This window comes from Coccinella septempunctata, chromosome 3 (genome assembly GCF_907165205.1).
Source record: "Coccinella septempunctata chromosome 3, icCocSept1.1, whole genome shotgun sequence".
Taxonomy (NCBI): Eukaryota; Metazoa; Arthropoda; class Insecta; order Coleoptera; family Coccinellidae; genus Coccinella; species Coccinella septempunctata.
Genome location: NC_058191.1, coordinates 3724594 through 3751728, shown reverse-complemented (window position 1 = coordinate 3751728; position 27135 = coordinate 3724594). Strand labels below are relative to the sequence as shown.

Genomic DNA, 27135 nt, shown 5'->3' with positions numbered 1-27135 from the left:
GTTTTCAAAGGTGCGGCTTTTTTTTGACAAAAGGTAGCATTGAAATAAGTCGTTCAACTGAAAATTGTCTATATAAAATATCCAAAATGGCTGAGATACAACCCCTGGATGTTCGACAAAATTTCATTGAATTTCAAGTACATGACTATGGAAGGTGACTCCGGCATCGCAAAAACGTAACAAAACATAAACATATGGCTGGACAATGAAAGGTTCAGTACCAAGTTAATCGGATTAGATGAATCAGGTCACTTTCGAGAGAATCATAATTGTTGTATCGTGCAATTTGGGGTGGAAAAAAATGTAGAAAATCGAGGCAGTTACTTGAAAGTGTTTATGTTAGTAATGTTGAAAAAGTGCTATGATGTTTCCCCATTGCATCCCATTTTTACGCCGATTGTTGGAATGTTCGAACAGGAAGATTATGATGCCCATTGTGAAAAAATTCGTGAATAATTTAGACGAAATTTATTGATGAGATTTTGAAGTATTATTCTATATTTCACAATTGTGTCCTGAGTCTCTTTTGTCAGTTGGTATGATATCGAAATGAGCCGTTTCATAAAATCGTGTAAGTTACTAAAAAATAATGGGAACAATTCGGCAATCCTAAGTTTCCATTTTCATTACCACGAAAATATCGAACGAGCCAATAACCTAAACGAAACCATATGGTCGAATCAGGAGATAAGTTTTTTTCCACTGCTTTGCGAAAATTCAGCTAACGAACCGTCTTGGGTCGTATTAGTATCTACATATTTCAGTAATCATTTTCAATTTTGTCACTTTGAAAGTTTTGTAAAAGTGACCTGTTGAAAAAAAGTCTCACCTTCAAAAACACCTTGTATATCAAAGTTCCGTGTAGTTTATATGGTAGGAGGTGGACGAGCATGATCGAGTCATGATTGTGAATAGTCTCTGCGTCTGCGTTCATCAGTACCAAATGGAAAGATGCGTAATCAAAGAGTATAGTTACAAGTTGAAACTTTTAATCCTCTAATGGTATTGTGAGTTGAATAATTAGAACTTTTTGCCCCTGTTTGTGGTAGCCATCATCCAATTGGTACTTGCATCCCTTACATTATTTATTTAGCGTGATGTGTGTTTTCTCTTCGATTAGATTGTCAATTCAAGGATAAATTTCTTCTGAAAAAATTTGTCATGCGAACCGGACGGGTACAGATAGCTAGTCTACTCACATAATATTCATCGGGTTGATTTCTAGGCCATGAAAGGTTTGATGGTGATTCAAATATTCCAAACAATTAAATTAAGTCTCGTCAGTTATAGCCTTCCATTAGAAATAGCTTGATTATCCTTTTGTGTGTTTTCTCCTCATAAAACTATAATAGTTTAGACACGCTAAAAACCTAATGGCCAGAATGAAAGTCCAGTTATTCGGAAATGACCATATCGTTGAGTCACTCTCGCGTGTTGGAACAATTATTCACATGAAGAACATAAAACCGAACAAAAAGTTTGCCATGCACGAGTTTCCTACATACTGCATTCTTTTTACCAGAATTACGTATTGCGCGCAATGCACAAGCAGTCTTGTTCATTTGTTAGGATGGAATTACAAGATTTATCTACATACAACGGTGAAAAATACAAAATACCTATATATTTTCATTTTTGGAATCCACAATCGAAAAAACTTGACAGGGGTTAAGAAAATGTGATGATTTCAATAAGATATTTTTGATAGTGAGCCGTTTTGGCGTATTAAGTAGTGACCATTATCAAATTAATACCCAAGCTTTATGGTTTTTCACTCATAATTTTTTTAAGTTCAGAAACTGGGTGATAATTGATTGAGATTGAAATTTTTAAATAATCCTACTAGTGAAGGCTTCAGGTAAATGATGATAAAATTTCATTTCTCAGTTTTTGATATTGGTTGAATATCAATTTGCGGATACTTTAGTTGCGTGCAACCTTGAACCTTGAAAGTGTTCGAACAAATTAGTGTGTGTCTGTGTGTCGAAGACAACAAGTAAAAGAACACACAAACTACAAACGTCAACAATGAGCGTTAAGATAGGCCACTAGACTTTATATTAGACTACTATCCTAGTACGCGTAACTAACAAATGCATTGAAGATGAAGGTAGAACTGCAGCAAAATAAAATGCATAATTCTTACTTTTGGTCTTTCTTCATATCTTCCACTATCAGTGCTTACAGTCTTACTGTGGGCTACTATCGGAAAAGAGCATCGCTTGATGTCGTTCATTGATGAATAAGAATTTTTTCGATTTGCTGGAATTTATATCGAATCTTGTCTATCAATAGTATTTTTGAAATTTTTATTTCAAGATACACTTGAAATTATACAAGGTATTACCAAGAATTTGTTTTCGATAGAATACGAATAGGAAACAACCACCTCTTGAAGGATGTCTTCGATATATTGATATTCATAAAGTCCCGTTTTCAACGAAGATTCAGTTATTCAGTTTTGTAAAGGCATCACTGAATCTGACATTGGATGTGAATACTTCTATCAAAGGGTTTCCTTTGAAAGTATCTAAATTTTTTGATTACACAGATAATAGAGTAAATAAGAATCTAAAATGTTTTGTAGTTGCTGCAGTCCACAGGTATTTGCGTTTAAAAATATCTGTATTTTTAAATTTCGTTGTTTGAGTTTCGACGCAAATAACAAATTGAGAATCATGACATTTTATTTTCAAATAAACAAAACATATTTTCATTTTCGATTTCAGATAAACATCTAGAAGTTTCTCTCTGCTTGGAAGATCATATCAAATTAGTCAAAACGGTGCTTTGGAATAAAAGTATCATTATTCTTTATTTAGCAGCTTCTATTTATTCCTAGTCTCTAATATTATCAATCGAGCTTCTGTATCATATTAGGTATCTTTTTGATAACATAACTCTCTCCCTCAATGACTCGAAACCATTAGACTATACTATTTGAGACCTTTGGGATTACATTTGTTGCTTTCTTTTGTATATATTTCATAACTTTTACTTATAAATAAACTAAACGTGACATTTTTAAATCAAGTTATCCTGGGACTGGCGTATTCGCCAGTTTGCAACACTTACCTGAATAATATAGCATGCCGCCATCTTCGCTCTGAGAGTTGGAAAAGTGAATTGAGATGATCCTAGTTTCTTGTCAGATATTGCTAGGAGGTATTCCTGCACAATACTGGATACTGACATAGAATCAATAGACCATCAATTCATTCCATTTTCATCAGGTTCGAGTAGTGTTGCTATGACGAGGTCAAATAAGACCAGAACCATGGTCAGCATCAACTCCATCACGATGAGGTTTTACTTCTGTCAAATCATTGAGCTTTGGTGATGTTATGTTTCGATTCATATCGTAGTTCAGTAGAATAAGCATTCAATTATGGAAAAATTCCAACCGAAGGATTTATTGTTGGAGTGGCTTCAGATATGTCTAAATTTGAGTCTCCTAGTTTTCCTAGTGTGGGCAAAAATGTTCCTCTAAAGGGCTGTTTTCATGTTTTTTTTTACCCTGTAACAGTGAGAGTTTCGAAAATATGCTCGATATGAAAGTTGCAGTTTCCGTAATACAAATTCACAAAGTTTGACCAATTTTTTAGGATAATTGAAAATACTCGTTTTAACACCAGTTCTGTGGAAATCTTCTAAAATAACCTATTAATGATAAGAGTGATCCCTATCGAAGCGGTTGAGCATTAAATTGATTTTTGTGGAGATGTAGATCATCTCCATTACAAGTTATATTTAGGAGATGTTTACATCTACATTCTTTTCCCTTATATCCATAATTGATTGAAAACTTTTTCAGAGTGTACCTTACAAGAAGCGGATCATCCTCTTGAAATATTGCAGAGATGGGGATCAGGACGACTTATGCTGCGTTATACGTTGCTGAGTAAAAACGGTGAGTGCATTCACAATTCAGTATCAACTCTTACAAACATAGATAAAGATGCATTTTTCTGGTCGAAAATATTTGGTCCGGTTATCACAGGAAAACCGTAGTAATACGGTTTATATACTGTATTTTCAGTCCACATGAGTCTATTTCAAGAAATTCATATATTTCATCATGATATATTTGTGTACGGAATATAAAGAAAATTAAGAATCATCCGATAGATAAACAAAATTCCTTTACCAAGATAAAACAATTTCAGTAAAGCGTCGTCTTAGCCAAACTAATAATTCGCCTAATTTGCCATAGCTCCCAAAAAATTGGGTTACCCATTGTCTAAGCCACTACACTACTAACGAAAGGTGTTTCGTCAGCTTGATATTGCCACTTTCTACGAAATCACCCTTTCAGTCTGCTTTGAATGGAATTGCTCCTCCTTGGCTATATCTTCTTGCCAGAAACTAACTGATCACAGATTAGTCCCTAATAGGTTGTCAACACTTTCTCTCGACACAAAATATTTTTCAAGGGATAAAGTGCTTATTTTACGTCGAAAAATAAATCGAATACTATCGTCATACGAACGAAATATTAATTTTCTTATTTCCTATGTATTAACGCCGATTTGATTATGATTCTCAAATGTTACTTCTTCGAGATATTCAGAGATTGTAAAGTTTTAGTGATTTTATTCTATAGTCAATTCACTTTTATGAGAGCAATCGGTTGGCCTTGAAAATTTGACACATTCCACATTACATAGTACGAAAATGTCAGGTTATGACGCTTGTCGAAATATTCTTGGGTTTGAATCAGTGCTATACATTTAACTCGAATAGAACTTCTTAGGTACCACGCATTTTTCACAATGTGAATTGACTTCGCAAAATAAATTAATTTGAAAATAATTATGTGCCGAATATAATGTACGTTTATCTACAAACTGATTGAAGATGATTCTTTATCTATTATAAGCAAATGCTGGGACTTAGAGTTGTAGACGTTACATCAGTTTCGGTAAAACCAAGTTTGATATTTTTGAAATTTTTGCTGTTCTTCCCATAAAATTTTGCTTTCGTTAACTATTTTGTATTCATGATCCACTGCTTAAAAATTTTGAAAATTTCTCCGTTATATGTCAAATTTTTTTTTGCCTAATTAAATAGTGTGTTTACTATGACATATAATAGTGTTCATTTTTCAAATTATAATTCCAAATTTGTCGTTCCAGATCTATTCTGGAAAATAAATCCTCAACTGCTACCATCTTTTGGTCTCCCAATAGAAATAAATTTCATCCTTTTCACTCGCTATCCTCCTGATTGAAGAAACATGTAGCTGGAATATAATTCATGCAGATTCAGATGAAACATAATATGGTTACTCGCAGCGAATATTTTCGTTACTGCCTAAGCAATCGTGGATTTTAGAATATCCGAATTTCTGTTAGAATAAGTAAGGAGCAGATTCCAATTCAAAATACTTTTTCTCTGCTTTTTGATAGGTACTTTCGACATTTTTGCAGAGTGAAGAGTTGGTAGGTGAAGGGTCCTTTTGATATGAAAATTATTCCATAGCTAACTACGTACTTCTATGGAAGTGAATAGACTATATAGACATATCAAATCGTTGTTATGATCGGGCAACCGAATTTTGTTTTAAATCCGGGTAAGCTAAATTCCAAAATTTGATGTGTCTGTATTCAAATGAAATCATTGATGCAGATTGTGGTTGAGCAATGATGGAGTACACATTTGACACTTTGATTCCAGCTCCACCGAGAGCTCCACCATGATTCACCTCTCGAAAGCTTGAAAATTTACATATTCAACACTCCCTCCAGTTCTTCTGAATTTCAATTCTGAATAAACTCCTGAAAACGTGCCTGGTGATCGTTTTCAATAATAGAGGCGAGGGATTCTTGGTTTAGGGCGACCAATTTGCTTAGGTTAAATCCTGAAGCAATTTTCTTTCGAGATAACTCGATGAAATCATCCCAAGGTGAGGCATTGCGGAGCTGGTTTCCCACTCCAGGATAATTGGATGAAGTTATTTAGCAACGCCCTAATGTACCTGCAGCATCAGCTCCAGTCGATATGGGAAAATTCGAACGAGTTCACGATATAGTTCGTTTCGAAAATTCCCTGTGAAACATTTGAAGTCGACGCTGGATGGAGGAATGTTAATAAATTGCTAATCTAGCATCTAGCCTAAAAAAACACACAAAATCGTACCAATTTTAAATTGAGGAAAGAAAAACATCAGAAGAAAAAGATATATGTCGAATTTGGACGAATTTTATTGCTGAGATTCTAATATTCTACTTTTTTTTTAACTGAGTAACTTTCTGTCAGTTGGTATTGAAATAAGCCATTTCATGAAATCGTTAAAGTTGCTTTCAGTTATTTAACAGTTGAGTCAATCATCACGTGAGTTTTGCCATAATACAGATAACATATGATCTAGGGTCGTATAAGTATCTCTTTCAGTGATCATTATCAATTTTTTTTCAACTTTGAAATCTCTGTATAGGGAAGTTTTGATGAAACGCTTTATTTTGAAGTCCTACCTTCTGTTGAAAAAAAGTCTCAACTTTAAATACACCTTATAAAAGTCAAAGACTTGCCCTGTATAATCTGGGAAACTAGAGATTATGAATTTTTAAGAAAAAAGGTTGAATTGATTAATGTTCGAATTCAAAGAAATGGCAATTGATAATAGAGGATCGCAAGTTTCCGAATTGATTTCAAGATTGTACAGAATTGCCTAATTACTAGATTGAAAATACAGGGGGTCCAGATCGTAACCAAGAAATTTTAACCACGTATTCTACATCAAAAATAAGCCCTAATTTGTCATATAAACATATGTAGAGAAATGTTTCCTCTCCGATATACGGGGTGTTAAAATTATAGAAAGAAAAATGTTTTTATTAGTAACTTTCACACTGCTTGAAATATTTTTATGAAATTTGAGACATAGGTTTTGAGCGTGTAGGAGCACTTCTTGCATAATAATCATTTATTTTCTATTCTACCAGTGGCGTCCGTACTGCAACGAGACTGAATATTTTCAGATAAAAAAATTGATACTCCACTGGTTTTTCGTACAATAAAAATTACTATTCAAATCCGTATTCAATTTGGTCACTTGACTTTTTGCTGAACGAGGCACCGTTTCCGGTTAAAAAAATAAAACACATTCTCATGCATGAAGAAATCGCCAACATTTTATATAGCAATAAAAAGCTTACTACGATTTTGTAACAATTTTCTAAGATTAGATAAATTGAACTCACACCCAACTCCTATTTTTAGGGTAGAATAATTTGATTAAAAAACTGAAATGACAGCTTTGGTTTCCAATTACTCGTTTCAATACAAGCATAACCATAAAAAACAAGTTCAGCAAAATGGTTCATACTTCGAACATCTTTTTTAAGTTCGTTTTGAGTATGGTTGTTGATGCTTTTTTTTACACGTTCCGTTCACAAAAATAGTTTTTTTATTATTAGCTAGGTACCTACCATATCAAATTTTGGCGATTTCTTCAGACATGAGAATGTGTTTTATTTTTTTAACCGGAAACGGTGCCTCGTCCAGCAAAAACTCAAGTGACCGAATAATACCTAATAATAAAATGACTATTTTTGTGAACGAAACGTGTAAAAAATAAATAAGCATTAACAACCATACTCGAAACGAACTTAAAGAAGATGTTCGAACTATGAACCATTTTGCTGAACTTGTTTTTTATGGTTATGCTTGTGTTGAAACGAGTAATTGGAAACCAAAGTTGTCATTTAAGTTATTTAATCAAATTATTCTACCCTAAAAATAGGAGTTGGGTGTGTGTTGAATTTATCTAATCTTAAAAAATTGCTACAAAACCGTAGAAATCTTTTTATTACTATATAAAATTGTGGCGATTTCTTCATGAATCAGAATGTGGTACGGCCTTTGGTCAATTATTGAAAAACAACTTGTTCTTACAAAGGCCTATATGCTATATATGCTATTTTTAGTGGACTGTAAATGAAAAACAATCTAAACTTACTACTAAGTTTTTTGGGGTCAAGCTAGTTCCAGGTGCGTTATGTCCAAATTCACCTTCGAGTAAAGGAAGTAAATTAGGAAGGGTGAAGGTAAGATGAGGAAAAAATAAGATGATTGTTAAACCTGGACAGCACTCCCACTGCGACTCGGGATGCAGGTGGTAATCCCGACCTTCCTTGGTTTGAATAAAATGCGGGTGAAGCTATAATCCTAATAATGCGGGTTGAACTATGACTGTGATGCACTAACACCAAGATGCACACTAAATACTGCGGTTTTACTATGCGAAAATTTTGAAATCGGGAGAAAAGCGAAAATGCGAAAAGCTGGTTGAAATTCTACAACACGGCGGCGTTGAATTCTAAACTGAAACTGAATGGAAACGCGAAGAGGGCGAAATTAAAACATGTGGTGTCATATGTGAGATATGAATGGACACAAACAATAATAAATGAATATTGGAGAAATTCCGAAAACGCCCCAACATCCTCCCTCTCTCTCTTTGGAAAGATTGCAAATTGGCAAAAAAATAAACTATGAGAACATAACAATCCAAATTAGTGAATCGAAACTATTGAAGTGCACCAAAAATAGCTAAGCGTTCAAAACTATGAAAGCGGTTTAAAGATATTAAAGCGGTTGAAAACTATTAAAACGATTTTGAACTATTGAAGCGGCTAAAAACTATTAAAGCGAATGAAAACTATTAAAGAGGTTGAAAACTATTACAGCGGTTAACAACTATTGAATAAAGTTGCAATATCATTGTGTTGGAAGTGGACACAATTTTGTAACAGGACGTTTGTAAAGTCCATCCTTAGTTTTGACCATAGCGATTCTGACTATCTGATCACGACCTGGAAATACTTCTGTGATAATTCCAAGAGGCCAATTTAAGGGGGGTGTGTTCTCACCCATTACTACCACTACAGTGTCAACGGTTACAGGATTTGTAACAGAATTCCATTTAGAGCGTGTTTGCAATTGATGAAGATATTCATCTTTCCATCTTTTCCAATAAGATTGGACTATTTTGTCTAACAGTTGTTTTCTACTCAGCCTATTTATTTCTATTTTAGAAACATCAGAAGCAGGAAAATGTTGTAGAGATGTTAACAAAAAGTGAGCTGGTGTTAACATAGTCGGATCAGAAGGATCATTACTGATGTACGAACAAAGAGGACGACTATTGAGGAGAGCTTCTATTTGTGTTAATACGGTGTAAAACTCTTCATATGAAAGAATCTGCTCACCTATCGACTTGAACAAAAATTTCTTCATGCTCTTTATGTTACTCTCCCACAAACCACCCATATGTGGTGAGAGAGGCGCATTAAATTTCCATTGAATTTGATTATTCAATAGTTCTTTTTTCAGAGCACCACTATATTCTGATGAAACTATGAATTTTTGTAAATCGTTCAGATATCTAGAGGCGCCAATAAAATTGGTTCCTTGATCCGAATAAAGCGCTTTCACTGGACCTCTACGACTGATAAATCTCTTTAAAGCATCTAAAAAGGTGTCAGTTGTTAAGTCAGAAGCTAACTCTAAGTGAATACATTTTGTTGCGAGACATATGAACAGACATACATATGCCTTTTGTGTTTTGACTCCTCTATGTCTAGTTAAAGAAATTTTGAAAGGTCCGGCGTAATCAACACCTACATCTATGAAGGCCTTGAGTTGAGTCGTTACACGCGGTGAGGGAAGATTTCCCATCAAAGGGAAGTTAGGTCTAGGTTTCAATCGAAAGCAATGATTGCAAGAACGTACTGTTTGTCTTATAATTTTTCGAGCGAAGATTATCCAATATTTACGCATTAAAATTGAATGAAGTAAATGCGGACCTGCGTGTATATGTTTTTTATGCATATACTCAACTAAAAGAGTAACAAAATGTGAATTTTTTGGAAGGAGTATTTGATGTTTGTAATCAAAACCAACAGAGGCATTGATTAGCCTACCTCCTACCCGAATGAGGCCAAATTCATCTAGAAATGGATAGAATTTTCTGAAAGATGAGGGAACATTTTTATTTCTTTCCAATGAATTGAACAATTCGCTAAAATGAAAATGTTGAACTATTTTTATTAAATAATTTTCGGAAATTTCAAGATTAGAAATGCTGACTTCATCGGATAGCGAAAGTATGCGACCAAATTTCAAAACATATATCATGCTTCTAAGGAGTTTAGTGAAATTGGAAAATTTTGATATGAAAGAATATAACTCGTCAATTGTTGTGACAACCATTGAAATAGTTTGTGCTTCAGGTAAATCTTCCGACAGATTTACATTATGTATTAATTTCAAAACTTTCATCCTTTTCTAAGCACAAGGGGCCGTGAAGCCAACGTTCAATATTCAAAAGAAATTTGGAGGGTGTGACTCCTCGTGAAACAATATCAGCGCTATTTTGTGTTCCTTGAACGAAACACCAATTTTCTATAGGCAAATTAGAACGAATTTGAGAAACGCGGTTAGCTATAAAAGTCTTCCACTTGTGCGGAGACTGCGCTATCCATCCTAACACAATCATCGAGTCAGTACAAGCAAAAATATTATCTATTTGGCAACGAGTGGAATAAACAGAAATTACATATTTAAGTAATTTCGATAAGAGCAGGGCAGCACAAAGTTCTAAGCGGGGTATAGACACAACTTTAAGTGGAGCAATTTTAGATTTAGAACATATCAAATTTATGCAGGATTTACCGTTTGAAACAGTTTTCATATAAACAGCAGCGGCATAACTAGTTTGACTTGCGTCGGAAAAACCTATTAAGGTTATAGGCGAATTTGTATGAGCTCCTAGCCATCTAGGAACTTTCACCTGAGTAAGAAGAGGCAATTCATTTTCAAAATCTTTCCAGCTGTTAACAAGTTCAACTGGAGGGTCTGAGTCCCATTCTAATTTAATGGACCAGAGTTTACGAATAAACAATTTCGCGTACAATACTACAGGACCTAAGATACTCAAAGGATCATAGATTTTGCTAATCTGTGATAAAATTGTTCTCTTTGTATATTTTTGATTACTTTGAGAAATTAATGCTACATCGAATGAAAGTACATCCGATTCAGATTTCCACTGTATTCCCAATACATGAAAGAAATCTTTTTCAAAATTAATTATCTCAGGAGAATGTTTCTCGGAGGGTATGCATGACAATAATTGCGGAGAATTTGTGTACCATTTTTTGATTTCAAATCCGCCAGATTCGAACAATTTTGTCAGTTCAACGAATAGCGTTTTTGCCTCAACGATACTATCAACGCTGGTTACTAGATCATCAACATACATATCGTTCAAAACTATTTTCGAAGCATATGGAAAATTATGAGCTTCGTCGTGACATAATTGTCTAACTACTCTGAGACTCAAAAATGGAGATGATCTTATGCCAAATGCCACTCTATTGATTTGATAAACTTCAATAGCCTGATTAGGAGAAAATCGCCATAAAATTAATTGAAAGACGCGATCTTGTTCAGAAATTTCTATCTGACGATACATTTGACAAATGTCCGCGATAAGGACAATAGAAAACAATATAAAATTGAGGAACATTTGTACTATGTCCACCTGTAATTTAGATCCCGTGTGCAAACAATCATTTAATGAAAGAGATGAGGGTGTAGTTTTTGCACTGGCATCAAAAACAATTCGAACAGGAGTGGACACACTATCTTTAAAAATTGGATGATGTGCGATTATATAATGAGGATGATTTCTTATGTCTTGAAATCTATCATCATCGACTGAACATATTTTATTCATATGACCTTGTTGAAGGTAATCTGAAATTATAGCGCTATATTGTTCCCTGAGAACTGGAGATGAGCTAAGCCTTCTTTCCAAGCTGAAAAATCTCTTTAACGCGGTGGTAAAGGAATCACTCAAGTTATTGGGTTCTATCTTGAAAGGTAGACACACTGTATATCGACCAGAAGTAGATCTGGAAAAAGTAGATTGAAAATGAGTTTCGCAAACTATAATATTTGATAGCCGGAACTTCTTCAAGATCCAGGAAATTTTTTACTAAATTTTCGAGGGGTTCATCGGAGATCACCGCATTATAACAAAATTTAGATCGAACAATCTCGTTTGAAGCGGCCGTTCGCGCTTTTCCGGAAATAATATAACCCAAACTTGTATCTATTGCTACTGGTGAATCACTTTTATGTGAAATTTTATTCTCATTCAGAATCGTTGCGAAAATAGTAGACCCTAGGATGCCATCAATTTCCGAACATTCAGTGAATGTATCATCAGCTAAGGGAATATTCGAAAACAAATTTAAATATTCTTGAGAAATATTACTGCTCGGTAATTTGACAGTCAAGTTATCGACTACTAAAGCATCTAAAGTGAAAAATACATTTGAGTCATAGCGCGAAGAAATGCAAATATTTCTTCCAATGCCTCTGACGGCACTCTTATGGTTTCCAATTCCTATAATAGTTTGATTTAATTCCATAATCGGAATGTTCAAATTTCTACAACATTGAAATGAAAGAAAATTTTCTTCGCTACCACTGTCAATTAAGACGCGAATTTCTTGGCTATTTCCACCAGGAAATGAGATTAGAACCTTGGCAGTAGGCAATAGAGAAACTCTAGCATTAGAGGTAGAGGCATTCGAGTGTGAGGACACAACATAACCAACCTTTTCCCGAGGTGGGTCCTGCTCCGAAGACGAGGTTTGAGGTTGTGGTTCAGTCACCTTACTATTATTTTTATTCATGTTCGAATTTTCTTCATTATTTTCAAAATGCAACAATGAATGGTGTTTGAGTTTACAAGCGTTGCATGTATTTGTTGATTTGCATGAGGAAATCATATGTTTGGAACTTAAACAATTCAAACAACAACCTTTTTCTTTAGCCACTTTATAACGACAAAATGGAGACATTTTCAAAAATTGATTACATTTGTGAATGAAATGCGACTGCTTGCATAATGAACATTGAATTGAACCAGATCTAGTTAAGTATGAACTAGACGCTACGTAGGAGTGGGTAGATTTCTGTTTATCAGAAGAATATTTTGGTGTGCTATGCGTGCTTGGGCCGATACCACTACGACTAAGCATCCTTGATTGCTGTCTAATGAAATTAATTAAATTTTCATAGGATGGTAATTCATTATCTTTCAAAGTCATTTCGAATGAACGTTGAGTTTGATTGTCTAATTTAGTGAGAGCCAAAGTGACCAGTATAAAGTCAAGAGGATCCTTCAGACGGAGTTGCTTGAATGCACTAACAGATACGTCAAATTTTTCTAGAAAATGATTCAAATTATTGGATGACTCCACAGTTATAGGTTTGAACTCGAATATTGATCGTAAATACGTGGAAGCTAACAATCTTTCATCTTGATACGTATTAATCAACAACTTCCAAATACTTTCATAGTTATTTGCAATTGGAGGTATTCCAGAACAAATAGTGAGGGCACGACCACTGAGTTTACTCAGCAGATAATGTATTTTGCACGCATCGTCTAGCTCAGCATTTTCATGAACGCAACTCTTGAAGTTTTGGTAAAATATGGGCCATACTTTAGGATCACCATTAAAATCTACCAATTCAATTGCAGGTAATTTGTGTTGCGGTTTCAATGGAATTTTTGAAATTGTACCACTACTACTACTAGAATCCAACGAACCTTTTTCTACCTGATCTGCGGCTAATTTAATACGACAATATAAATCTTCAGCAGCTTCAATTGCTTGATAATTTGGTGAACTATCGGGATTTATGTCTAATTGAATCATATTTATCTCTTCTACAACTTAGATAATGCTTTGTTTTGTCGTTTCAATAAAGTATAAACCCATTCTGAAATATTCTGCAACTTTAGGCTTATTCAAATCTTTAATATAATCTGAAAGCTTTTGAAGCCGTAAGAAAAACATTTGTTTTTTGGATTCCAAGGCCTTCAGCTTAGTTTGCCTCTTATCCGTTTCCGTGGTATTCGGCATATTGAAATGAAATATAAATATAAAATATGTTACTTATAAAAAGAAAATCTGTACTGAATACACTGACGTGAAAGAGAAAGAGCGAAGTAGTTGAAATGAGCGAGAACACTATATGTGAAACCAAACAATAACTGCAAAAACTTGCACCGGAACGTCTATCTCACAGACCACACCACATTTATGTCGAATGGAAATTTCGAGAAATCTATAAAATGAAATGAAATCCGGCCCGAAGGACCAAAATGGTACGGCCTTTGGTCAATTATTGAAAAACAACTCGTTCTTACAAAGGCCTATATGCTATATATGCTATTTTTAGTGGACTGTAAATGAAAAACAATCTAAACTTACTACTAAGTTTTTTGGGGTCAAGCTAGTTCCAGGTGCGTTATGTCCAAATTCACCTTCGAGTAAAGGAAGTAAATTAGGAAGGGTGAAGGTAAGATGAGGAAAAAATAAGATGATTGTTAAACCTGGACAGCACTCCCACTGCGACTCGGGATGCAGGTGGTAATCCCGACCTTCCTTGGTTTGAATAAAATGCGGGTGAAGCTATAATCCTAATAATGCGGGATGAACTATGACTGTGATGCACTAACACCAAGATGCACACTAAATACTGCGGTTTTACTATGCGAAAATTTTGAAATCGGGAGAAAAGCGAAAATGCGAAAAGCTGGTTGAAATTCTACAACACGGCGGCGTTGAATTCTAAACTGAAACTGAATGGAAACGCGAAGAGGGCGAAATTAAAACATGTGGTGTCATATGTGAGATATGAATGGACACAAACAATAATAAATGAATATTGGAGAAATTCCGAAAACGCCCCAACAGAATGTGTTTTATTTTTTTAACCGGAAACGGTGCCTCGTTCAGCAAAAAGTCAAGTGATCGAATTTGCTTCAAATTGAAAAAGGATTTAAATAGTAATTCTTATTGTCGGAAAAACCAGTGGCGTATAAATTTTTTATCTGAAAATAGTCAGTCTCGCTGCAGTACGGACGCCACTGGTAGAATAGAAAAGAAATGATATTAAGCAAAAAGTGCTCCTTGACGCTAAAAATCTATGTCTCAAATTTCATAAAAATATTTCAAGCAGTGTGAAAGATATTAATAAAAAACATTTTTTTTCTATAATTTTAACACCCCATATCTCGGAGAGGAAACATTACTCGACATATATGTTCATATGACAAATTAGGGCTTATTTTTGATGTTGAATACGTGGTTCAAATTTCTTGGTTACGATCTGGACCACCCTGTATAACTAAATCGCTAGTGGTTATTGTTGTCAATATTTTTGTTTTCCGGCAAGATACTATGCTAAAAACGATAGCCTAATTATTTTGCTGAAATATTTCAAACTTTCAAGCCAATAATGGTCTAGAACGGTTGGGCTGTACTCTGCAGTCATTGCAGAAAGATTATGTGGCATAGCTCATTATGAAACGTAAAATGGCTATATCTTTTCACTAGGTCGAATAGAATAAAATGGTTATGAATAAGTTACATCTCTTGATCAGTGACCACACAAATCTACTGTTTAAATATATGAACCAGTCATATAATATGACTCATTTAAGAATTGAATTTTAGGCCAATACCTAAAAGTCTTAAATTACTAGGCTGTTCTCTGTAGCCATTGATGAAAAATTATGTGATCAAATTCTATTTTGTCAGTTCCAGAGGAAAATTGTTATGGACTTGAAATTTTCAGGGTAGCTGTTGGTTCCGAATGCATCAAGTGAGTTTGTTATCGGGCAAAATTAGCCCTGGGCTATCGAAGATTTTAATTTTAACTGTGCTGAAATTATCACACATACACTGACGAGTACTCTCATTACGCATATTGATACACAACGTGTAGCTTTGAAATTACATTTTCCTGACGAATTAGAAATATTCGCAGCAAGAAACATTGCGTCAAATGATGTCCTGCCCAGCGAAAAGCTATGTTCCTCTTAAGATGACAGGAATCAACGACATAAATTGCACCAGACAATAAAATAAGAAACAGTACTGACATAAAAAGTATGAATTCAAAAAAACCATAACTAGGAACAGTTCAAAATGCTTGCGTAAAAATAAAAAGGGCAAGAACAATTGAAACTAATTATTCTCTTTTTTTTTTGAAAGGCCATGCATTAACAAAAGGAAAACGTTTAATAAATTTGGTGGTTCTTTGGTTTCTTGGTTGTTCCTGATCATCATTATGATTTTGGTTAAACATTTTTCTTTGTAAATTTAATATTATTTTCTCTATGAAATCTGCCGGGTATTGAGTATCCCTAAGAAATCTTTTAATGATGTCAATTTCATTATTTGGAATTTCTGGTGTAGACGAAATAAAATAAGCTCTATCATAAAGTGTTTCTGCAATTTCTATCTCTGACAGAAGTCGATCGGAATTCAAGGCTGAGACGAAGAAACTCGATTTAATTACAAGTGTTCAGTCTCTCCAGTAGTTTTCGAATGGTTGCAGGACGGTGGTTGAAGAATTTTTTTAATTCACCTTTCGATGATTTCGTTTCGAAATTCAACGCTTGCATTAGTTCATCATGTCGAAAACGTCCCGGGCATTCAAAACATACTCGTTGAATCTAACATTAATTCCACTCGTGTAGAATTGACTTTTTCTGATGATTTCACGGCTGGAAAGAATCTGCCTCAATTTCCATCGGAAATCCTGTCGGGCGTCCCGAAATAAAAACGAAAGACCGTACAAAAAGCCCATATTTTCCTAAAGGGAAATGGCAGTGAACGCAATTACATTTACGACAAGTGATTCATTTTCGTCGAGTATGCGATCGTCGTCTAGAGACGGCTTTACAACTCGTTTCCGGACAGATTTACACCGCATTTATCCGTCTGGGGGAATCACCGAACACGGGACTGGGATGCGTAATTGCGGACTATCGGAAAACGTTATACGACACGGAGGTTGGCAGAACTGTTAGCACCTCCGGGATTTCCTTCGTCGCTTGCCTACCTCGCAATTGGATGAATTTCATGATTGACCAGCATGGGTTATCAACAATATTTGGTGATGTGTACAGGGTGGGCAAAATTCGTTGTGTACTGAGAGGATCTCAAGAACTATAGCAGCTAGGATAAAACGGATGACACATTGTCGAATTTTTTTTTCATGAGTAATCCAAATGTGAAAACAGAATCGGCCTATCATTTCTTGATTTTGAGTTAGAAACAAAAATTTTGATTTTGAATATTTCGAAAATTTCTCATAACTTTTTTGTCTTTGAAGTAACATATCTGAAACTTGAACCTTCTTGGTCACTTTTATACGTAGAATCTACTGACAAAATGGTTTTTTCCCAATGCAAAAATAACAAATTCAATGAAAGTTTGCGTTTAAAAAAACGGAAGTTCGCCCAATACTTCGAAATGAAAAAATATTCTGAGCTCGTCAGTTGATTCTGCGTGAAAAAGTGCCTGTTGAAGGTTTAAGTTTCAGATTCGTAACTTCAAAGACAGAAAAGTTATGTGAACTTTTCGAAATCGTCAAAATCTCATTTTTTGCTAATAACACAAAAACGAATAATCGTAGGAGGCTACGGTTTTCACCATTTTTCGTTTCTCTGAAAAAAAAACTCGGAAATGCGTCATCAGTTTTCCTCTAGCACAGGGTGAGCAAAATTCGTTGTCTACTGAGGGGATCTCGAGAACTATAGCAGCTAGAAGAAAACGGACGACACATTCTCGAGCTCTTTTTTCTTGACTAATCCAAAACTGAAAACATATCCAGCCTAACGTTCATAGATTTTGAGTTATGAACGAGAATTTAGAAATTGTCATTTTCAATGAATTTGAATAACTCGCTTATTTGAAGTCGTCTTCGAAATCCATTGTTACATTCTATAGGCACTTTTTTATGAATAAGTAGAATATGATATTAATGAATTTTGTAATCAAGTTATTTTCGAAATACAACAGGGATTTCTGATTTTTCAAATGTAAACTATAGTTGAGTTCTTTCATCTTGCTGCATTTTTTTTGTTGATTTCAAAAATGTTTCATATGTCGCTATTCACATGGATATAACGTAGGAACAAAAAATTCAATACTTTTTTTTGATTTTCGATTCACTGTTGAATTTTCAGTAGGCTGGTGTAACCATAGCGACCGTTGAAAACGCATTATGGTTCGTGAACTCCACATAATCCTATGTGGCATTTTTTCAAATATCTTCCACCCTATACCTCTTTTATTGTCAGAATTCATTATTATAGTTGTAGATAATAAAATTCTATACAACTTTTGTCTGGAGCAATTTTACATACTCTCAACCGTTTTCGAGTTAGAGGGCGATAAGAGCGAGGAGCTCAGCCATACATGCGACAGGCCAAGGTCAATGAAGAAACTCAGTCTAATGTACATTCATCTCCATACATTTCAAACCGCGAAAACGTAGCAAATATTGCTTCGGACAAAATTAGTAGAAAATGTTATGCTCTACAACTTTTATAATGAATGCGAAAACGATTTGAAGCCCAGGAGAGGAGATAATTTCAAAAAGCTGATTTTTGTGACCTTTATGGCCAATTTTTATTGTTTCGGCTAACTGCAACTCACAGATTATATTTTTCTCGTTATTCTTGAACCATTAGCTTCAAAATAAAAAAAAACCAACGCGCTCGAGAATATACACGTGACTTTTTTTTGCAAGTTTGGCGCCCTACCACACATTTTCGTCACGCTTATTTTGTCAGAAGATTTGAGAATGTATACTTTTCAACATGTAATTAACTACATATATCTCAGTTTGACAGGCTCGATTATGTACAATGATCGTTTTTTTGTTGCTATTCTGACAGGCTTTCCTAGACAATTACCCCTATATGGAGGTCTAATTTTTGGTAGATATACTCTACAGGATCCAAGGTATCTCACTTCATATTAATTAAGTCCCATGGTTTTCTTTTCTAATATGTACCAGGATCTTCTGATCAGTTCAAAGATGAGTCAATCGAACAAGGCAACTGTACTTCACGCTCAAAATATCGATTTATTGATTGTTCGATAAGTATAAGCAATTGACAATATTGCGAATATATAAACCATCCTGTATCTCGGTTATGAAGTTTTTTTTATGATTAGACCTATCATAGTTGGGTACATAGGTACCACATAGGTTGCTCTACCTCAGGCTAACCTATGTACATTTGTCAATGGGACACCCTATATGTAAAATACTTTTACAAATATAATCGGTGTACTTTGATTTTGTGTATTATTTTGCATTTTTTCATTGTATGTTTAGTCAATATGTCAGGAAATCAGAATTTATTTATTTATTTATTTAGGTAATCAGGAATCTCAACAGGGAAACCCTAATAACAAAGATTCACCAATATACATACTTTATACATAGTATATCGAGCAGCTACACATAGCCAAAAAGTAATAAGGTACATTTGATCACAGAAAAAATAAAACAAAAATCCACAAGTATAGCAGAATACAAAATTATAGGGGGAGACTATCAATAACATAATATCATAAATTGAAAGAGAATGAAAGATATTATGCGTTCCGCCGTCATGTCGCGAGTACGAGGTATAACTTGCTCTCAATGTTCTCTCAAGATTGATAGGTATGACGACCCTATCGATTGCAAGATTTGTACAAGCAGTTTTCATATCAAGTGTGTGAATGTATCTGTGGAAAATTTCAATAAAATGCGTGGGGATGGACCCATAACCAATTGGATCTGTGATCGGTGTGAAACTTCTTCGGAATCCGCGGCTCTTCAAGGTGATTCATCCGAAATGGGTACTCCAATAAATGCCTTTATTAAAGGAGCAATTCAGGAGGCTCTTCATCCGCTGTATTCTGAAATAGCGAATTTGAAAAGCATAATAATCTCGCAGAATGCTCAGATGAACGCACTTATCGAGGAAATTCAATCTTTAAAAAAGATCAATAACAATACTACATCTGTGATAACAGCCGACCGGAATCCCCTTGATGATAAGAGTATGAAACACACGGAACCAAATTCAGGGGGCGTCGAACTGTCTGTTGATGTTTCTACGGAGTCGTCTCGACTTGATGAAGGGGCTCCTCGAATTGTGAATAAAAATGTAGGATCCCAGGACAAGGTCGGTGCTTCAGAATGGACAACTGTTAAATCTAAAAGGAAGAAGTCGATTCAAAACCGACACGAAATACCTTCTGATGTTCATAAACAAAGAAAACGCAGTAGTCTCATAATTGGATCATCTAAGACTACTACTCTTATCAGTGCACCCAAAAAATATCTATCCCATATTCACGTCTCTCGTCTTGATCCATCAACTACAGTCGATGATATAAATAAATTTCTTAACGGGTCTATTTCGAACTTCATATGCGAACAACTAAAGTCGAAACAACCTGACATTTATTCTTCTTTCAAGTTGAGTTTTCCCTCAGAATATGTATCCCAATTGAATGATCCCACTTTCTGGCCCGAAGGTGTTACAGTGAACAAATTTTTTTTAAGTCGGCGCCGAGCAGAACCTACAAGTTTGTAAATTCTAACAATTCTTTCGACATTCAAACATCTACAAGACTGAAAATAATCCAGTTAAATACTCAAAGTATTTCTAACAAGTTCACTACTTTGGAGATGTTTCTTGGCTCTATGAAACCTGACTTCGTCAGCGTGGCCGAACATTGGTGCTCACCGGAGCAGATTCCTCACATGTCCATCCCAGGATACAAGATTGGTGCCTATTAGGGGAGACTAGGGAGCATTGATACATGGGGAGGCTTGATACAGGCTTATATCCGCGATCTGTAGCCGTTCTCAAAAGTATTATACTAGTGAACACTATTCTTTGGCAGAGGTCATTGCGTGACGTTAATCTGTAAGGCTAACAGTAGTTTGTTTCTGAAATATTCAACGAAGAGTGTTTCGAGGTGAGAAATTCTAAGTTTTTACTCAAGTTACCTAAGGGTTTTATGATCATGCATTAATTCTTCGGCATAAACAAACATTTCACTGGGAAATATGCATAAAACTACTCAATTTACAGTTTTATTCGCTTTTCAAAATATATGAGTATAAGATGAAAACATAAATCACTTTGGAAATTGCTTTCAGGGAGGTTTGAGACATTTGTCGTGGAGAGGCCTGATACATGTATCATCTTCAAAAAATATTCCGTAGCTAGTTGGATAGGCCTACATGAAGGCGTTTTTACCATCCAACATATCAAAGGGATTTTTAAAAACTGAAATTTATCCGTACAATCCCCATGTATTTAACGAGGCCGACTTTTCTTGTGTGGAAGTGACTAACTGACCATTTCCTGATTTTTCTACACATATGGGACCAAAGCAAGCCAGTATCATTGCTGACCTACCTACTGAGCTAAATAATCCTCTCGATTACTCTCCCAGTACATCGTATCAATCCTCCCATATGTGGGGAGGCTTGAGACAGTTTGCTTGTTTTTGTGTTCAACGTTCTGTACAGAATAAGATGTTTATGTTTTGAGACTTCTATATTTATTTTGTTGAACGATTAATTGAAGAATTATATAATATAAGAAAAGTCCTGCTTCTTCATATAATTCAGTTTCCAGAATAAAAATTCCAAAAAACGTATCAACCCTCCCCAGTCTCCCCTACTCTAGGGGCTCTCGAATACATGGAGGATGTGCAATTTATGTGCTTTCCGAACTTCAAGTTGAGCAATTGAACATTGATAAGTTTTCAGTTGAAATGCACTGTGAAATGTGCGGGGTTAGGTATAATTTCGGTATGTCATCATTCTGCGTTATCAGTGTTTATCGTCCCCCAACTGGCAATATTCATTTATTTTTGAATATCCTACAGTATGTACTGAATTACTGTATCTCGAAGTATGGAATGGTGTTCTTATGTGGTGATTTAAACGTGAATTACCTGGACGATGGGGATTTATCACGTCAGCTGCTCGAGGATTTATTTATTAGTCTGAACCTATTCGTTGGCTCCTCAGAGCCCACAAGAGTTTTCACAAATAAGCATGGGATAACATCTTCCAGCAAAGTTGATTATATTGTAACTAATACTGATAAGTCTCTTGTGAATGTTACAGTTGTTGAACCATTTATTAGCGATCACAGAGCAGTGGTCCTTGAATACGTCAATCGCCCAGTAGATAAAACCAATAGGGAGATTAAAACAATCAGAATGGTTTCTCAAAATAATCTCAATGAACCCAATTCATTGATTTCCAACATTGATTTCAATAGTATTCACCCTGTAACCGTTGATCAAAAATTCCAAAATTTCATCGATATATTGAAATCCAAAATTGAGATTGCTTGTCCTTTGAAAAAATTGAACTCTAATTTATCAAGAAGACCACAATGGGTTAACCATCGGTTACTTCAAGCCAGAGACCATTTACGTAATTTGCACTGGTTGGCTCTAAATTTAAATACGCCCAGGGTTAATGTTCAATACCGAAAAGCCAAGTCTGATTACGTTCGGCTGGTCGAAGATACGAAAATTGAGTATAACAGAAATTTCATTTTAGAATCTGCAAATACTAACAAAGCAGTTTGGAAACTGGTTAAGCATGAACACGGCACAGTTAGTACTCGGAAGCATATTACACTAACCCTCGACGATAAAAAGCTTTCTTCCCCTCAGGAAGTGACTGATGCATTCGTGAATTACTTTAGTCAGGTGAACAGCCTGGCGCTGAGCAACTATTATGGTAACTCTATGTCAAACAAGTGTACCACTCACAAATTGATGAATCATAATTTTTTTTTCTTTCCTGTACTGCCAGATGAAGTTTGCAACACCATTGTCAGTTTAAAGAATAGTAGTAGCACTGGTCATGATGGAATATCTGCCAGAATTTTAAAATCAATCTCCCCTCTAATTGCGGAATATTTCTCCGATCTCGTGAACGAATCGATTTCCACAGGCCTTTTTCCATCTGCCCTTAAGTTAGCTAGGGTTTTACCTATCCATAAGAAAGACGACATCGATAACATAGCGAATTATAGACCAATCTCCATACTTAGTCAGCTTTCCAAGGTGTTCGAAAGAATTGTATATAAGCGAATGCATGCTTACTTGTCTCAGTTTTCCATCCTAACTAGTAGGCAGCATGGCTTCAGAATTGGTCGATCCACCCAGACTGCGAGCTGTGAATTTGTGGAGTACGTCTATGAGTGCTTGGACAGTGGTTCCTACGTCGCCGGCCTGTTCTTTGACCTTTCGCGGGCCTTCGACTGCCTTAATCACCATTTCATCTTAGACAAGTTGTACCAAATAGGTTTCCGGGGTATATTTCTGGACTGGATCAACAGCTATCTTACTAATAGAAAAAATTATGTTCAAATCAACAACTATGAATCTCAAGAATATGAGTCTGATCTAGGCGTACCTCAAGGATCGGTTCTTGGACCGCTGCTCTTTATACTCTTCATTAATGAATTGCCTGATTATATTATTGCTTCTATAATAATTCTTTTTGCCGACGACACTTCCGTAGCAATCAAAGCAATTAGTTTAATGGAACTTAAATCACTCTGTGAAATTGTAATTCAGAGCTTCATTGATTGGTGTCACAAAAACTCATTAATAGTTAACTTTAATAAAACCCAAATAGTTAAATTTCAAATTCGTGACCAAGCTTCTGAACCTTTTGTTATTGTAAACCAGAATGGTAATTTGCAGTCAACGGAATGTGTGAAATTTCTGGGCTTGTATTTGGACACACATTTGAGATGGCATGATCATATCGATCACATTTGTAAAAAAATCAACAGTTCATACTATGCAATATTGCGACTAAAGAGTGCACTTCTAGCTGATGCTTTGCTGGGTATTTATTACAGTATGGTTTACAGCCATTTGAGTTATAATGTTGTGTTATGGGGTAACTCAACAAATAGCATTAGGGCGTTCAGGGCCCAGAAAAAAACAATCCGACTTATTTTCAACTTAAGACCTCAGGATTCATGTAGACCAGTTTTCAAGGAACATAAGATTTTGACTTTCCCCTGTATTTACATCTTACAGTGTCTTTTATATATACGTTCTAATTTGAATCATTTGAATAAGTGTTCCGACTTCCATGAATATGAGACGAGACATAAGGAAATACTGTGCATACCAAAACATAACACTGCCAAGTATGAATTGTCACCATCATTCACAGGCATCAAACTTTATGATAAATTGCCCAACTCTTATAGAATTATGAACGATAGGCAATTCAAAAATCATGTTAAATCATTACTGCTTGATAAATGTTTCTATAGCATACCTGAATTTTTTTTGTATAAATTTTGATTGATTAGTTTATTTTTCTCTCGATCTATCGAGTTATATTCTTCTTGTACGTGTCCTATACATTTTTTCCAAATGTCTGAAAGGATTGAAATATATTATTATTTTTTTTTTCCTTCGTGTGAGGGGAAAACCCTTTATGGGCGCCCAGAGGGTCCGCACTCTAGGTAGTGTGAGACTCCGAGATCTTGTTTGGCTACTCACTAAAAACCCCTCACACTTTCGACGGAGAAGTTCTTCGTCCGGCCTTTGCAGCGTCCCTTAACAAAAGAGATGAGCTGCAAGTGGCATCTAGAGTTCATGGGATCTGATGATATGCAGTGACCCAAGCAACACCGCCTTCTGCATTCTGTGCGCTAGTATCTCGGCCCAAGATCTGCAGGCCGGAATAATCTTCAATTCTTCCACGTAGTTGGCTCTCATTCCTCCGAGACATCCTATGATTAGTACAACCATCCTGACTTTATGACCTGGGTACATAGTTCCAAGCTCGAAAACAAGATCTTTGTATTTTTGCCTTTTCTGCTCTTCTTTCATCACCATGTTGTTTTCTGCAGGGGATGAGAATTCCACGACGAACAATTCCTTCAGCTCTTTGTCCAAAAGAAGTATGTCTGGCTTTATTGCATTGATCTGCCGTGTTGTTGAGACAGGATAGTTCCAGTATATTCGAGCTTTCTCGTTCTGGACCACCGCTTCAATCTCCAGAGGCACATATGGTAGCACCGGTTCTTTGTCTATCTCATATGCCGCCCTCAGATGGAAGTAGAGAACTCGGAGTGCCGCGTTGTGTCTCTCTATATACCCCGATGGAGCATGGACTCTGCAGGCGGAAAGAATGTGCATAATCGTTTCTTGTTGACTATGGCACGCTCTGCACGTTGTTGGGGTGTCCATTTTCATGATGTTCTTTTTATACCATCTGGTATTTATTACTCCATCCTGACACGCCATCACAAATCCCTCCGTCTCTGACTTAAGGCTAGCCGACTTTAGAAAGGCGAAAGACAATTCTTCCGACAGATCTTGGTCTTTTAAACTCCTGAAAAATATGGAGTGCAGGCTCTTACTCATATGATGTTCGAGTAATGTATTCGACTGAGACTTCCGGATCAGTCTTGCTAGCCTTTTTTGGTCCGCTTGAGTGATCGGTGCTCCAGCACGCTCAGGATCGATCGACACGCCGGTTATACCGAGCTTCTCCAAGGCTCTCTGTGCAGCTCGGAATAGGAAGGCTCCATGGTTCGCGAGTTCATGCTGAGCTACAAACTTCAGAAGCGGATCTTCACTTCTTAGGACCCTTACTGCTGTTTCCAATGTTTGTTGATAGTGTTGATATTCCAAACATTGCAATCCTCTACCCCCCTGGCTTCGGGGAAGGTATATCCTCTGAATCGAGCTATTTGGGTGAAGGCTACGATTCATGTTCATCGTTTTTCTTGTTGACCTATCAAGTAGGTCTATTTGTAGCTGATACTTTGTTCTTTCCTGACAGCTGTGATTTCCAGATGTCTCTCAGCTTCTTCTTGTAGCTGGCTGATAAGGCGTCCTTTATCTGGGTTGTCTCCAGTACTCCCCTCTGTTTCATCCCGAGAAACTTATAAGTTTCTCCGTCTTCCAGACGTCGAAAAGTCATTCCATCTTCCAGTTGGATATCTTCTCCTGGATCATCAACCCTTCCCCTGCGGAGATGAAAAACAGCACACTTGTCCAAACCAAATGACATTCCCATTGCAGAGGTGTAGTCGGAAACGATTATTATTATTATTATTATTATTCGCGTTTTTCAGCTCATCGTAAGGCAAAAAGAAACAAGGAAGTACAAAAACAATTCAGGAACCGTAACCTGTTCGAAAGTAGATTACAAATTTTTTTTTTAACATATTGGGAGAAACATCAAATAAATCAATATGTGATAGATGCCAGTTATAAAATCTCGAAATACGCGGGAACTTTGTAATTATCTGGAATCAATGAATACTACATATTACTATTACTATGGAGTTATAATAATGAACAGTTAGTGCCCTAGGAACATGAAAAAGAGTTCTCTGCCGACTTTGAAATTGGGGAACACTAAGTGACAATGAGTTGACGATGACTGTTAAATCGAATTATGTAATTATTCATCGCTTTATATAAAAATACGGCATCACAGAGAACTCTCCTCTGCTCCGAACTAAGAAATTTATGTGTTGCTAAACTGACATAATAGTCTTTATCTATAAACGAAGGATGAAAAATCCTATAGTTGAAATTCTTTATAAATTTCCTATGCACTCTTTCTATCCAGTAGACACAGTAGACAAATCTTTATACTTCAGGAAGCTAAAATATTCTTTTTCTCCATAAATAAGGTGAATGTATGATTTAGGAGCAATTTTTTCTTATAGTCAAACAATTAGTTCTGTTTCAGTATGTAGGAGTATGTAATTCGATATACCAACTCATACACCGCTCGGAAAATAGTTTAATCGATATAGCTAGGGAATTAATATTCTCATTTCCTCGATGAAATTCACACCGTCAAAGCCGAAAGCTCTCTATAATGAAGACAATAATGAAGATATCTTCGTTATTTCATAATACAGTATAGAGTAACGAAAATAATAACCCATAATGATTAAAGAAGTTTCGTAAAAAACTTCAAAGGCCTTAATAACTTTGTTGTTTGTTGCTGCTGTCATAAACAGAAAGCTGACCATTTTCCGGATTTAATAAGGGAAAATGTCGCTTGCAGAGCCATAACAAAGGGGACCTGCTAGTAAATTGCTGTCTCCACTTATTTTGAAGGGATATCGGGATGAAGTCTTGCTCCAACGGATAACTTAATGTGGAAGAAACGGGAGGACTGTTTAAGGGTAGAAAAACCTCAAGGTCG

At 35.7% G+C, this 27135-nt stretch overlaps 1 protein-coding gene across 1 annotated transcript in view; it reads left to right on the top strand.

The window, feature by feature from the left end:
• Positions 1-3818: 3818 nt before the first annotated feature.
• LOC123309021 (apoptosis-stimulating of p53 protein 2) overlaps positions 3819-27135 on the top strand; it is a 334262-nt gene continuing 310945 nt past the window's right edge. The window contains exon 1 of the mRNA XM_044891865.1: positions 3819-3910. Coding sequence (XP_044747800.1) covers positions 3880-3910 — 31 coding nt within the window. The 5' untranslated portion in view covers positions 3819-3879. The remainder of the gene's footprint in view (positions 3911-27135) is intronic.